This window comes from Centruroides vittatus, unplaced genomic scaffold (genome assembly GCF_030686945.1).
Source record: "Centruroides vittatus isolate TY-2023 unplaced genomic scaffold, ASM3068694v2 contig_393, whole genome shotgun sequence".
In the NCBI taxonomy this organism is placed as follows: Eukaryota; Metazoa; Arthropoda; class Arachnida; order Scorpiones; family Buthidae; genus Centruroides; species Centruroides vittatus.
In genome coordinates, this window is record NW_027122209.1 from 1054196 (window position 1) to 1068378 (window position 14183).

The 14183-nt window shown below is 36.7% G+C and overlaps 1 protein-coding gene across 1 annotated transcript in view; it reads left to right on the plus strand.

The window, feature by feature from the left end:
• LOC136976075 (calcium-independent protein kinase C-like) overlaps nt 1–8179 on the plus strand; it is a 102895-nt gene extending 94716 nt beyond the window's left edge. The window contains 1 exon segment of the mRNA XM_067271280.1: nt 4716–8179. Coding sequence (XP_067127381.1) covers nt 4716–4892 — 177 coding nt within the window. The 3' untranslated portion in view covers nt 4893–8179.
• Nucleotides 8180–14183: the final 6004 nt, after the last annotated feature.

Here is a 14183-nt window from a genome sequence, read left to right on the forward strand (position 1 = left end):
AATTCAATGCAAAGTGACACACAATGGAGAAAAATTTCAACATGGAATAGATTGATTAAACAAAAGAAATTAACTCCTTCTCAATTTAAATTAACCCCTCTTCGGGATGCTTTTCTACACATATCCATTCTTCGGGGGTTCTTTGAAATTTTTAAGTGCAAAAGGGGGGTTGCAGACCAAAAAGTTTTAGAAACACTGCTATAAGGGATGTGACGGTCAGGGAATTTGTACAAAGTTGGTCAGGGAAAGTCATGGAAATTAAAGCAAAAATTTGAGTAGGAACCCTGTATGTTCTTAATACCATCTATTTCTTGTTGCATGTCTACCTTGTTGTTGGTGCAGTGGGTATGTACTGTCTTGACGAGCACTGTGAATGCTGCCGTTTTATAGCAGCATTCACAGTGCTCGTCAAGACAGTACATACCCAGTACGGGTCATGGAAGTCTGCCAGAATGTAAATTGGCTCGTAACCATGGGCATAGCCAAGAAGGGGCATGGGTGGGCCCCCAGTTAACCTGGTGCCCCTCCCCAGAAAAACATGATTCAAAATTATTAAATTTAATCAATTGATCAATTATATTTAAGTCACAACAAAACAAGCATAAAGAGATACATTGAAAGCATAAACAAATAATTTAATAGTGAACTGCTGCGCCATCTAGATTTGGTTGCAGTCGTAAGATTGTAGTGTTTATTAATTTGAAACAAAATAATTATTTGCCCATTTAACAAAAGGAATAAATTTTGTTGTTGAATATTAAGAATATTAGGATCAATTTTAAATGACAGTTCTCTACATCATAACACTTAAGTATGTCAAGCGGCCTAGATGAGCATGTGCTAATCATGCCAAAAAGTACTAAAATGGTAGCACTGCCGCACACACATCCTTGCTCCATCTGACAGGCTCAAACCGTGGCACGCTCAGATGCATGCGAATCTGAAGGAACCAGTTGGCTTTATACTACGTACAATGAATAAACTTTCTGCTGTTTTTTTAGAAAAATAATAAAAATTATTTGTTAATACACTATACAATACAGGTGAGTTGAAGTTTCAAGTTTTGTGGTAAATTGTGTAAAGATTTTATACTATTTATTGAATTCTATAAGATGCAATATAAGCACATACTTCCCATAGACCAAATTGACCTGCATTTCATTTTATTCTTTTGCTCAGAAACAGCAGTGATATCTTTCCCTTCCTGAAAAATTTTGACAAAGAGAAACAGTATTTTCACTGAAACACTTGGATAAAAAAAATCTGTTGTAAACTGAAGGTAATAGGGAATTAGAAATTGACAAATGCTTCACGTTCCATAAATGAATTTCTGCTATAAACAAGTAAGTTAAATCATTGGTTTGCCCTTCGATCCAGAAGTGCTCATGAAAGAAAGTTACTCGAGATCACTTCATTTAACGTCTTCAAATTTTATGACAAAAATCTTTAATGAATTGTTCAAATTATTATTATTATTATTTTACCTTGACCTGCACACCTGCACATCTGAAATTCTGAAATCGAAAAATTCCAAGTCATATTGAAAATAAGTACTAAATTCCATTGCATGTAAGATTGATAGTGCCCATTGGTGGCTCCAGTCTGGTGCATGCCCAACATTTACTTCTTTATGCTTTGTTTTCTTTTGCGCTTTTGACAATTACCTTATTACCTAGTAATTATATGTAAAGTTATTTCAATTGTATGACGGTTCAATAATTGATTTAGTTTAATAACATAAAAGCACATATTTTTTTCTAGATATAAGATGTCAACATGAAAAAAATTCAAAGACATCAGATGTTTTTTAAAAATAATACTCCAAGGCCATGTGGAAGTAACACGGAAGTAGATGCAATAAGACATAGTATTCCTTCCCCCGAATCATCAACAAACTCAATAAAGGAATCCTGTCTGGATGAAAAAAAGGTGGTTGAAGGTACAAATGATTTAGAAAACTCTTCTGTATGCTCGCCACCACCAACATCAGTAACATCACAGTCAGCTGACACAGTCATAGAAGTGGATGGTGATGGTGTCATCGTTATTGATTCCATAAGACCTCTTTCTAAAAAATTTGACAAACTGGATGAACTAGGCATCCTTCAAGTTGGACTATCACAACCTGTTATAGATTTCTCAAAAACTAAATTTGGAACAAAATTCAGATCGTTTTCGTCCAGATATTATGAACTATATAATAGCTGGTTGGAATACAGTAAAGAAGAAGACAAAGTCTACTGTTTCGTATGCAGAAACTTCAAAAAGGGCAATATACAAGACCAAAATGAGAAATTGTGTGAAAAGTGGTTTTAACAACTGAAAAAAAATTAGCAGAAGTGTTAAAAAAACACTCAGAATCATCACCTCATGCTGAATGCAGCCAAATATGTGTCTTATCGTCAATCTCTTATAGTTGGAGATGTTCATCAACAACTTATGAAACATCAAGAGGAAGAAATTGTTCAAAACAGAGAACATTTGGCTAAACTTATTGATATAATACTGACCCTTGTTCGTCAGGGTTTGCCTTTGAGAGGGCACAGAGAAAACGCATCTTCTAAAAATAGAGGTAATTTCTTGGAAATTGCTCAACTTTTTTGTAAATATGATGACAAATTTTTACTCCACTTTGAAAAACACTACAACTACTCCAGCCCAGATATCTAGAATGAAATAATTGAAGTGATATCAAACCTCACTCTAGAAGAAATAGTTGAAGAAGCTAAAGCATGTGGCTTTTTTTCTTTAAGTGTGGATGAGGCCAGATGCTTTAAAGAGGAACAATTGTCAATGACCATAAGATATGCAAACGGTTTAGACATAGTTGAAAGATTTATAGGTTTTACAAATTGTTCCACCTCCAGAGATGCGCAAGGACTGGCTACATTAATTTTGGACACATTGAATAAACACCTTTTGGGCGATGTTCCAATTTTTGCACAGTCTTATGATGGGGCTAGTGTCATGTCTGGTAAAAATCAGGGCCTACAGGAGATTATCAAAGAAACTCATCCTCATGCAGTTTACATCCATTGCTTAGCACACAAACTAAATCTTGTGGTTGTTGACTCATGTGCAAATGTTTCACTAGCAAAGACATTTTTTAATGGCCTCAAAGCTTTGTATATTCACTTTGCACAACCTGGTCATCATGCAAGCCTGCAAATATTACAAGGCACTCTCAGAATCCATACCAGCCATGAAATGGGATGTCTCAGTACTACCAGATGGAGTTGTCGCTATGAAAATTGCCAAGCAGTACTGACAAATTATGAGGCAATTATTAAATTGACTTCGGAAAAAGAGATCAATGAGAACCATGACAAGCACACAGTGGAAACACTTGGATTGCTGAATATTATTACGAAACCAGAGTTTGTCATTTCCTTACACATGTTTCACTCAGTTCTCACTATAGTGAATGTAGTGAGTAAATTTTTCCAGACTCGAAATGCCACTCTTGGTCAGGCTAGTGACCTCATAGCAAGTACTATAGATACTTTTGAAGCATGCAGAAATCAGTTCAAAATTTGGACAGACATCGAGCAGTTTTCTGAAAAGCAAGAGATTTCACTAGTACCTGTTAGAGTCTCAAAAAGGAGGCATCAACAAAAAGAATTTTATACAGAGTCAACTGTGGGCAAAAGCAATTTGCCACAGTTGACTCTGTATAAAATTTTTCAGCGATTCACGGCCAGAAGAATACTGGAAGATCAACATTTACTACTAAGTGGTAGATAATATCATAGTAAATCTGAAACACCGATTAGAAAATCTACCGTTAGCTTGTGCGGTGGACGCATTTCTTAAATTGGACATGAAGAATGGAGAGGATTTCATCAGTAATTATAAAAAAATCTTAAGAATTGATACATCAGCCTTGGAAGCTGAAGTGATAGTCATGAAAAACATGATTCAATTAAAAAATGTTGAGATGAATACTGAAAGTTTGAGAAACCACATTAAAAAAAGAGTACTGTCCTAATTTATATAAACTTTTTCAAGCAGCAATAGTACTCCCAGTGAGCTTAATTGGGTGTAGTGTACTCACTGAAAGTCTAGATCTAGATTAAAGACAGTGAACTGTATTAAAGAATGGTAAAAAAAATAATTGATTGGTTAATTTTTGCTTAAGGCATTGCTGAAGTTTGATATTAATGTTACGAGAACGTATGATTAAAGGAAGTTTCATATTATATGTGTGTTAAGTTATTGTTGATTCCTATGGAAATTCCATTTTAATGAACAATAATTGGAAATAATTCAATTTTGTGTCAGGCTGGTCTCTACTAAGCCCCCCGTAACAAAACCCTGGCTACGCCACTGCTCGTAACAGACATTGCACTGATGTCTTCTTTAGCTTAATAATGACATTCTGTTTTAACTTGAAGAAGACATCAATGCAATGTTGAAAGTGCTTGTTTTTATTATCACTAAGGTGGTTATTTTATTATCATTGAATTGCTAATTTCAACATTGGTAAAGAATTTTAACACCAAAAGATAGTTTTATTTATTTAATGAACAATTATTGGCTTGAAGAGTATGTTTTTATTTATTGATAGGAAAGTATTTTTACATAAACATCTTGTATTACAGATATGATGTATCTTGCATTACAGACAAATAATAGTAACTCCTATAAAATCAGTTATTATATTCTAACATTTATAAAATAGAATGTAATTTAATAATTGTATTTTTTCCCGACAGAAAACAAAACGAGACGTCAACAATTTCGATTCAGATTTTACTAAAGAAGAGCCGGTATTAACTCCAGTAAATCCGGAAGTACTACGCAACATCAATCAAGATGAATTTGCAGGTTTTTCATTTGTTAATGAAGACTTTAATCCTGCCAAGTTTGTGTGTGATGGACCTGCAACATAGTTACAGTAAGCACTGTGTCAATTTGACCCTTTGTTGTAGAAATGTTTTGTCTAGTCACTGTTATAGTATATTCATAATGAAGCACCAGATCCATCCTTGCTTCATTGTTATTGAATGACATGATGGCATGTCTAGACATAAATCTGCAGATATCCATTAGCCTTCCATTGAAGTTTATGGCAAAGGGTGCTATGGAAACACTTCAGTGCTCCTGCTGACCTTCGTATTTTATTGGTGTACAATGTAACATTTGAGATCCTTTCGGTTAAATTCGGCTATAATAAATTCAATTGTCATGGCAAACTCACATAGGAAAAAGAATATCGGAACGCTAAATGTCGCCTCATAAACATTCTCTAATTAGAAGCAGAATTTGTCTAGAAAAAATGAGTTATTCATTGTGGTAGAAATTATAATTGTACTATTTGCTTCATGTTTCAAATTTGCAAATATAAAAAGTTGACTTCGGATGACAGTTCATCTAGTTTTATTTTACGTATGCGGGGATAAATTGTTATTCGAGATAAGAATTTAGGAATCGAGATTGGTTTTGATTTTCCTATTTCTTCTATCTCACTGTTCTCTTTCTGCATTAAAAAATAGTCCCACCAGAATTGAAATATTTATCTCTGTGTAGCATATTTATGCATGTATATATTCGCTTGCCATTTGTTGTGCTCGGAAAAAAATGATTAAGTGATATATATCAAGAAACAAACTATAATTAGGCCTTCTCGGATGCAGATTTAACAATAATTTAAAGCAAAGTGTCTGTGGGCTTTTTTTTGGTGCAGAAACAGCAGCATAAGCAGTAGTAGTATTTATTAGTTTTTTCCCAGTTCACCAGTTAATACTTAAATTTCCAATTGATTTATAATTCTTGAATCGAGATAGATAAATATTTTGTGGAGAGTTACAAAATTTTAATATATTACAGTCCAATTCTTTACGGTTCCTAAATTAGGATTTATATACTCCACTACCTTTTTCTATTGGTACAAAATCTGAGATTTGAAATATTTTGCTTAAATTCATTACGATGTTAAATCTTAGAACCAAGATACCTCGAGACAAAAAAAATTGACCAAAATGTTTTTGTATGTTAAAGATAAGCTTAACTCGTTGGACAAGCAAGAGTGTCAAAATTAATCGATTAAAAAACCATTTACATTTTAAATAATATCCTCGTCATTTTGAATTTTAAATCTAAATCATCGTAAGGGGATAAACTTTGACATTTGCATTCGATAATTTTAATTTAGTAGTCAAAAAAGAAGGGAAAAACAAAATCAGTATTCTGCTTTGCCTTGGAGTATAGTTTATTTTGAGAGATTGTCTTATTATACTTGGATATGTATTTTAGAAAAGAATAATTTGATAGTTAAAATGCTTTGTTTCTAAATAGATGAATGTTCTTTTATGATCCAAACTTGTTATTTTTGTGATGTTACAATAACAAAACAGTACTTCCCAATTTAACTCCTCAAATTTTTATGGCATACAATAATCTGCTTTTCTTTTATGTATACCCCAAAACTTTTATATACATACTTATATATATATACATATATTATACATATACACACTGACACACACTATTTCTTTGTTTATTTTGTTTTTTGTTTGAGAGAGAGAGAGAGTATGTGTGTGTTGTTCTAGTAAAACTTCTCTCCAACATTAATAACAAAATACATTATAAATCATGTAAGGGGTACTAAATTTTATTTTCTTTTATTGTATATTTGTTTGTGTACATTTTGTTTAGAAGAGAATGGAAATTGCATTCTTAGTTTTTATTTATTTATTATTATTTTTATTTTGTATTTGTTCAGTTCAAGAGCCATATCAGGTATTAAGCTAAAAAGTGCCAACAAAGTTTAAAAAAATCAAGGTCAGATATTATTTATTATTGTTTTGTGAATTTATACTTGATTTATATCGTTCTACCGATTAGTTTTACAACATTCTCTCTATTGACATTCTTCCTTGGATTCGAACAAATTTCTGATCAACTCTTTTTTATAAAATTTGTTAGTGATTTAGTATATTTTCACATTCCACGAATTAGAATTAGACAGTAAAAAAGAAAGAGGAAAGGCAGAAATAAGTCTTCTTTAAAAAAGTTATCTGACCTTGAACATAAACTCGATCCCAATCGCTGGAATTAAAAATTTGTCTTTAAAATAAGTTTGTTCGGCACTGATATACATATACATATACATATATATATATATATATGTATATATATGAATATGACAAACACTTACTAGTCAATTCTTTTTATTTGAAGCTACAATTCGTATTCGTTACAATCTTCGGTAGCATTTTCATTACAGAAAGTATTTTCTCGAAATCACGTTAAACCATATTTTTAAAAAATAGCAAATGGCCAGTGAAGTTTTGAAAAAGTAAAGCCGCATTGCCTGAATTAATCAAAGAAGAATATCAGCATGTTTTTTATTATTCATAAATGTCAGAAAATTTACAAATTTGTTAATGGATTGTTGTTTGTATAAAGAAGTTTGCATTTATTTTTGTTATTCCCCTTTATTAAAAGATTGTGATCATTATCGGCAACATACGATCTGTTTTGATCATTATTCGTAGATGGTTTGAAGTAGAAAAAAAAACTTTGCAGATCTCTGCAGAGTTACGTTAAGTCGTCCGTGTCGCGATATTTCCCCATCTTTTTGTTAGTACTTACAGAATTTTAATGTCCAAAATATTAAACCATCTATGAACAAAAAAATTCTATTGTGTACAAAGTACAGATTTTTGCTGAGCGAAATTGGTACGTGGATTCCGTTCAAACGTAAATTTAAAAAGTTTAACAAAAATTGACATGTAAAAAATTGCAGCTTTTGTGGTACACGAAACATTTCGTCATAGAAATGTTTCATCTTCAGCATCACTATCCATTTAACTGTGCCAAACATAAGTCAAAAGAAATCTGTATTGACAGAATAACAAAAAAAACTGTATATCAGTATAGAGATTATATTTGTGTTGCTGTATTATTTATGGTCATGGCTGCATTGTAATTTTATGTGATATCGACAAAATAAATACAAATGTATCGATATATTCGGAAAGTACTTAAGAAAATAACATAGAAAAATTTACTACAATATATCTCTCCACCCGAGTGGCATAACTTGCAATGGTAGAAAGCAATTTATGTTTAAAATATATCATTATTATTTATATTTTGATTTTAAATCTGTTAAATTGCTGATGTAAAGTGAAATGAGAATCAAGCAGCTGCAATAAAATTTTTAGTAATTGTATTTATTTTTGTTGTTTTTTCTAAAACTAACACGCTTACATTTCTATAATATCAAATGGATCAAAATTATTCACGTTTAAATTAAAATAATATACCTATTATGGGTGGTTTAACTCGCAACGAATTGACAGGCACGGCAAACAGTGCGCCAACCTCTACTACTAACGATAAATTAGGAAACTAGATCAAGTAAGTGATAAGTTTACTATTTGGCCATCTGGATAACTATTAACAATTTTAATAACATTTGATATTATAGTAGAACAGTAGTGTGGCGTTGTTACTACGATAGCTAATAATTTAATCCAGTAGTACTGTTTAAATAAATTAATTTCAAGCTCTCAGAAGAATGTAAAGATCTCTTGGATAATGCTATACAGTATTCGAGAATCCTTTCCGAAGACAAGATCATTAGTCTAGTCTATAGGAAACATTGAATAATGCATTCTAATTGACAATTCACAATATTCAGCCCAGTTGACTCTGTTAACTCGTTGTGTATTAGTTTTCGTTATAAAAATGTTCGTGTATTTTACACAGTTTCCTATAATAATGTAAGTGTCTGAATTTTGGACCTACAGTATATTTTTCATGACGTCATAGTTGTCGCCTTGTTGTCAATTACTACTACAACTTAACAACTAACTATCAACCGTTTACATGAGAATGTATCCTTTATTTAGTTCCCAAAAGCAGTTCTCATCACCTTCGCCCTAAAGTGCATTAAACAAGAAAACAATACTTCGAAAATTCGGGGAGTTGTCGCTCGGATAGCCGTGTGTGCAGACGTACTTTTAAGAGTGCTACCTCCTGGATTTTGTGCCAAGTCCCGCGGACTAACAACGCCGAACCCGTTAGTGCCGTTACCGAAATCATCGGCGGTATAGGACTAAGACTTTTGTCAAGACGAAAACGTCGACCTCCGTTATTGCCAGGATCTCCGAACACCTTTCCCAAGGTATTTATCACCACGCGAACTCGTTTGTAAGCTCTCTCGAAATCGCGTCACTAGACCCTTGATAATGTACATGAATCCTGTTCCAATTAAATATACATTATGTTTTGTTAAAATGGCCTCTGTTATCTCTTGTCCTCCATCCCGAATCCAATCGCCCGAAAAACGCGACCGATCGTAGAATTGCCGCGGCTTCCGTGTCAGCCGAGACACTGTGGTGTCAGACCTGACGTGACACCAAAGAGGTGCCGACGCCCCGGTCACACTGGTGTCAGAAGTGGGATATTTGAGGCCCCGTAGGCCCTACAGTACGAATTAATAGTCGTGAACCAAGTCTAGAATGGAGGCAGGGGCAGAAGGACCCGTGCGTGGAGCCGAGGGTCCCGCGCGCGGAGAGGCCATCGGTGGTGTAGGCGTCGGGGGATTAGGAGCCCTTGTCCCTTCAATCCCCTCATTCTCAGGCGGCGAGGATGGGCTTAAGGTTACGGATTACCTTGCGGCCGTAGACGAGATCGCCAAACTGACCAATTGGACAAAGATGCAATGCTTAAGCGTAGCCAAGTTAAAACCAACGGGGATAGCCCGAGATTATGCCTGGAAAGATGAGAAAATGGAAGCGGTAGAAACATATGACGAGTTCAAGAAACTCATGATCAAACGATTCGAAAGAGTTCCATACTCTTTGAGGCTTCAAAAATTCCATGCATGTGTACAAGCACGGGATGAAGACGTACAAACGTACGCCGTACGCTTACAAACTTTAGCCGCCGAAACTGTCATCGAACATACCAGTCAGGATGCTCGAGAAGCAGCCGTTATTAAACGATGCCAACAAAAAGAAAGAGACGAGAGGTTAAGGTGCAATTCCTTAGTGGGCTAAATGATCGCATAAAAAGACCCGTAATGAGCAGGGAACCAGACACATTCGATATGGCTGTGCGAGTCGCCATCAGCGAAGAAACTATAGAACAATTAACGGGAAGATCTCGAGCTATAATTCGAACCATAAATAATCCACGTGATACTCAGGAAGAGGATAACACTGCAAATCCAAATCGGTTAGAGGAAACCTTGGCGAATATTCAAGAGCAATTAAAACAATTGGGAACCTCGGAATGTGGCCGATGTAGAACTCCGCCATTTTGGCGTTCACAGAGTTACCTAGATTCACGACCACAATACTTACCCAGGCGAGCGAGCGACAACTCCCGAGGGACCTGAGATGTAGCTAGAGGGAGAACGAGGAATGAGAATCGAGACCGTCGAGAACCTGCATATCCGCCTCGATACGGTACGAGAAATATACCTACGACATATAGAGGTCAAGGAGACCCCCGAATGAGAAGGACCGCCGCTCCTAATAGACAGGCCTACGAATGAATCAATGAAGTTAACGGGAGGAAATTAACATCGCATTACTCTCGCTATGCATCGGGTTACTCTCAATATACGAGGAATTTCGGATCTCGGTTCCGGTCGTCTGAACCGAATATCCCTCCGACGAGGAGCGAAGCGCCGTCAAGAATTCAAAACCGAGGAACAATTCGGTCCCTACATCGAGACTCAAAACCGAGTTTAGCTTGTAAAATTAATGGATATCCTGCCCGATTGGCTATCGATACTGGCTCCAAAGTAATAGTGTTATCTAAATCGCTGGCAGAGAGAGTAGCTCACCTTAAATTAAACCCCAGACAAGGAAAGACATTATTTCAAAGCGTTACCGGCCATGGAATAAAAACCTATGGAGCTAGACAATTCCAGGTCGGGATTGGGCCTTTACGCTTCCCCTATTCATGCTACATAGTAGATGACCACATAACTACGCCTTGCGATGGACTCCTCGGGAGAGACATCATTACAGCTAAGGGGTTCATGATTTGTTTAGCAAGAGAAAAATTAATTCTGCCTGAAGGTGAGGAGATTAACTTCCGGTCGGTTCCGGAGGTGAGGAACTCAACGACCCTCGCGCAGGTGAAGGGAAGCCGGGATCGGCGAGGTACATCTATCAACGCTCAACATGCGATTCCCAACGCCACTTTGTCCAACCCTACCTCTTTAGAACACTCTCCAAATGTGATTTTGTTAGGAGACTGTAATCTTCCTCCGAGAACGGAACTTGTCACTATGGCAAAAATTTCCGGAATAAAGCAGAGAGGCAAACTCGGGATCATAGAATCCACAACCCTTAGTCAAGAGGGAGTAGTATGCGCCGATATATTAGCCAAAACAAAAAGGGGAGAAGTACCTGTTCGGATCACTAATTTTTCCACCCAGCCTCGAAAATTGCCAAAAGGGGAATGTGTCGGAACTTTTGTGGGAGCGAGAGAAGACTCTACCCTCGCTCTGAATCCAGTCGATTCACGCTCTACTCCGAAGCTCTCAAGAGAGAAATTTAGTCAACTATTTGACTGGTCTCACATTGGAAAGGACCAAAAGCAACCTCTACTAGATCTATTGTATAAATATCATTTTGTCTTTGCAACCCACGACTATGATTTGGGATATTGCCAAGTGGTGGAACATGAGATTCCCACGGGAGACGCCAGCCCTATCTATCAAGCGCCATATCGAATACCTTATGCACAACGCGAACAAATGAATAATATTATTGACGAACTGTTAGAAAATGGAATAATCGCTTATTCCAAATCGCCTTGGTCGGCACCTGCTTTATTGGTTAAAAAGAAAGAACCAAATTCATGGCGTCTAGTGATTGACTATCGGAAGCTAAATAAAATTACCAAAACCGACCCTTACCCCTTGCCTTTAGTGCAAGAAGCGCTCAGTCTGATGGGACAAGCCAAATATTTTTCTACTATGGACACAATATCAGGATTCTGGCAATTAGCCTTAAAAGACAAGGAAAAATCAGCATTTTCTACGCCTGACGGCCACTACCAGTGGAACCGTATGGCTATGGGCCTTTCCGGAGCCCCAGCGTCGTGGCAACGCGCCGCAGATTTCATTCTCCATGGATTGAAAGGGAAAACCTGTCTAGTGTACATGGACGATATCTTAACTTTTAGCTCCGATTTTCAAAGCCATTTAACTCGATTGGAACAAATCTTCCAACGCCTCGCCGAAGCCGGGTTAAAACTAAAACCAAAAAAATGTCATTTCCTACAAAGACAAATCAAATTCTTAGGGTACGATGTCTCCGATGAAGGAATAAGACCAGATCCCGATAAAATCAACTGCGTCTTAACCTTCCCCAGACCCAGAACCAAACACAACATCAAGTCATTCTTAGGATTAACCGGATACTACCGACGCCATATCGATTCGTATGCAGCTATCGCAAAACCGTTAACCGATATATTAAAAAACGATGTCCTCTTCCAGTGGAAGGATGAACAGGAGCGTAGCTTTGAGAGACTCAAGGAAATAATGACTTCCGCTCCACTTTTAAAGTCCCCGGACTTTTCGAAACCTTTCCTCTTAGCTACAGACGCTTCTAATGACGCTCTAGGAGCAGTATTATCCCAGGAGGACGAGAGAGGAGACATGCCTATAGCCTATGCCAGTCGCATACTTCGGAAGGCAGAAAAGAATTACAGCACCACCGAAAAGGAATGCTTAGCAGTCGTCTGGGCCACTAAATATTTTAAACCTTATTTATATGGCAGGAAGTTCACAATTATTACCGATCACCGCCCTTTAAGATGGCTCATTAGTAATAAAGCTTCTAGTAACAACTCCCGAATCGCCCGTTGGATTATCTTCTTACAGGAATTCGATTTTGAAGTCAAACATAAGGCGGGGAATTGCCATAAAAATGCGGATGCACTAAGCCGTATTCTAATTCGTCAGATCGGAGAAGCGACAGAATTGGAACCCATTTATTCAAAAACGCAAATTCGAGACCTTCAAAGGAAGGATGTATTATGGAATCCTATCATCCAAAAACTGGAAAACGAATCAGCTCTAGACCCCTCTTTTGAAAACCAATTTTTCCTCGATGAGGAAGGAGCACTTTATCACCGACAATCTGTTATGCAAGGAGATTCTCTCGAGCAATTAGTTATACCATTAGTCCTAATACCTTATATTCTACATATTTATCATGACTCTCCGATTGGAGGTCATTTGGGAGCACAGAAAATGAAGCAAAAACTTCGATCATTGTTTTACTGGCGAACTATGAATAAAGATATAACTATTTATTGTCAAAACTGTCAAAGATGCGCCTTACAAAAGAGAAGTGATAAACAACAGGAAGCGGAACTGCAACTATTTCCGCCTTTAACACACTTATTTGAGCGAACAGCTATGGACATCGTGAGACCTTTACCTATCACTACGAACGGAAATAAGTATATACTGGTATTTATCGACTATTTTAGTCGTTACGCCAAAGCTATTCCTTTGCCTAACATCCATAGCAAAACAATCGCCAAAGCTTTTGTCACTAACATCGTCTTAAAACATTCGACACCTCTCCAACTTCTTACGGATCGAGCTCCGAATCTAGTCTCCAAAATGTTTAAGGAGGTATGTGAATTACTCCACATTAAACGACTCTTAACAACCGCCTATCATCCTGCCTGTAACGGACTCGTCGAACGATTTAACAAAACTCTTATAGACATTATATCACATTACGTCGCCGCGGATCAAAAAGATTGGGACGAATGGATACCCTATGCTCTATTCGCTTATAATACCACCATACACGCCTCTACAAATGTCAGTCCATTCTTTCTGCTTTACGGTAGGGATCCCACCTACCCTTTTGATTTAGTTACTCGTCCTACTAGGACTAGATACGATATCGATAATAACTTCGCCGCGGAACTACACCTTCGAATGGCTAATGCGCACCGGATCACACAGGAGCACGCCGAACAAGCAGCGAAAGAACGTCAAGCACACCATCGCCGTACTCATAAATCACCTGCGTATCAAGTGGAGGACCGTGTATTTCTCAACGAGGTCGTTATTTCTCAAGGCTTAAAGAAAAAACTCGCCCCAAGATGGTCAGGCCCTTTCCGCATAATAACGGAATTAAGTCCCGTCACCTTTATTATCGAAAATATCCAAACCAAGAAAC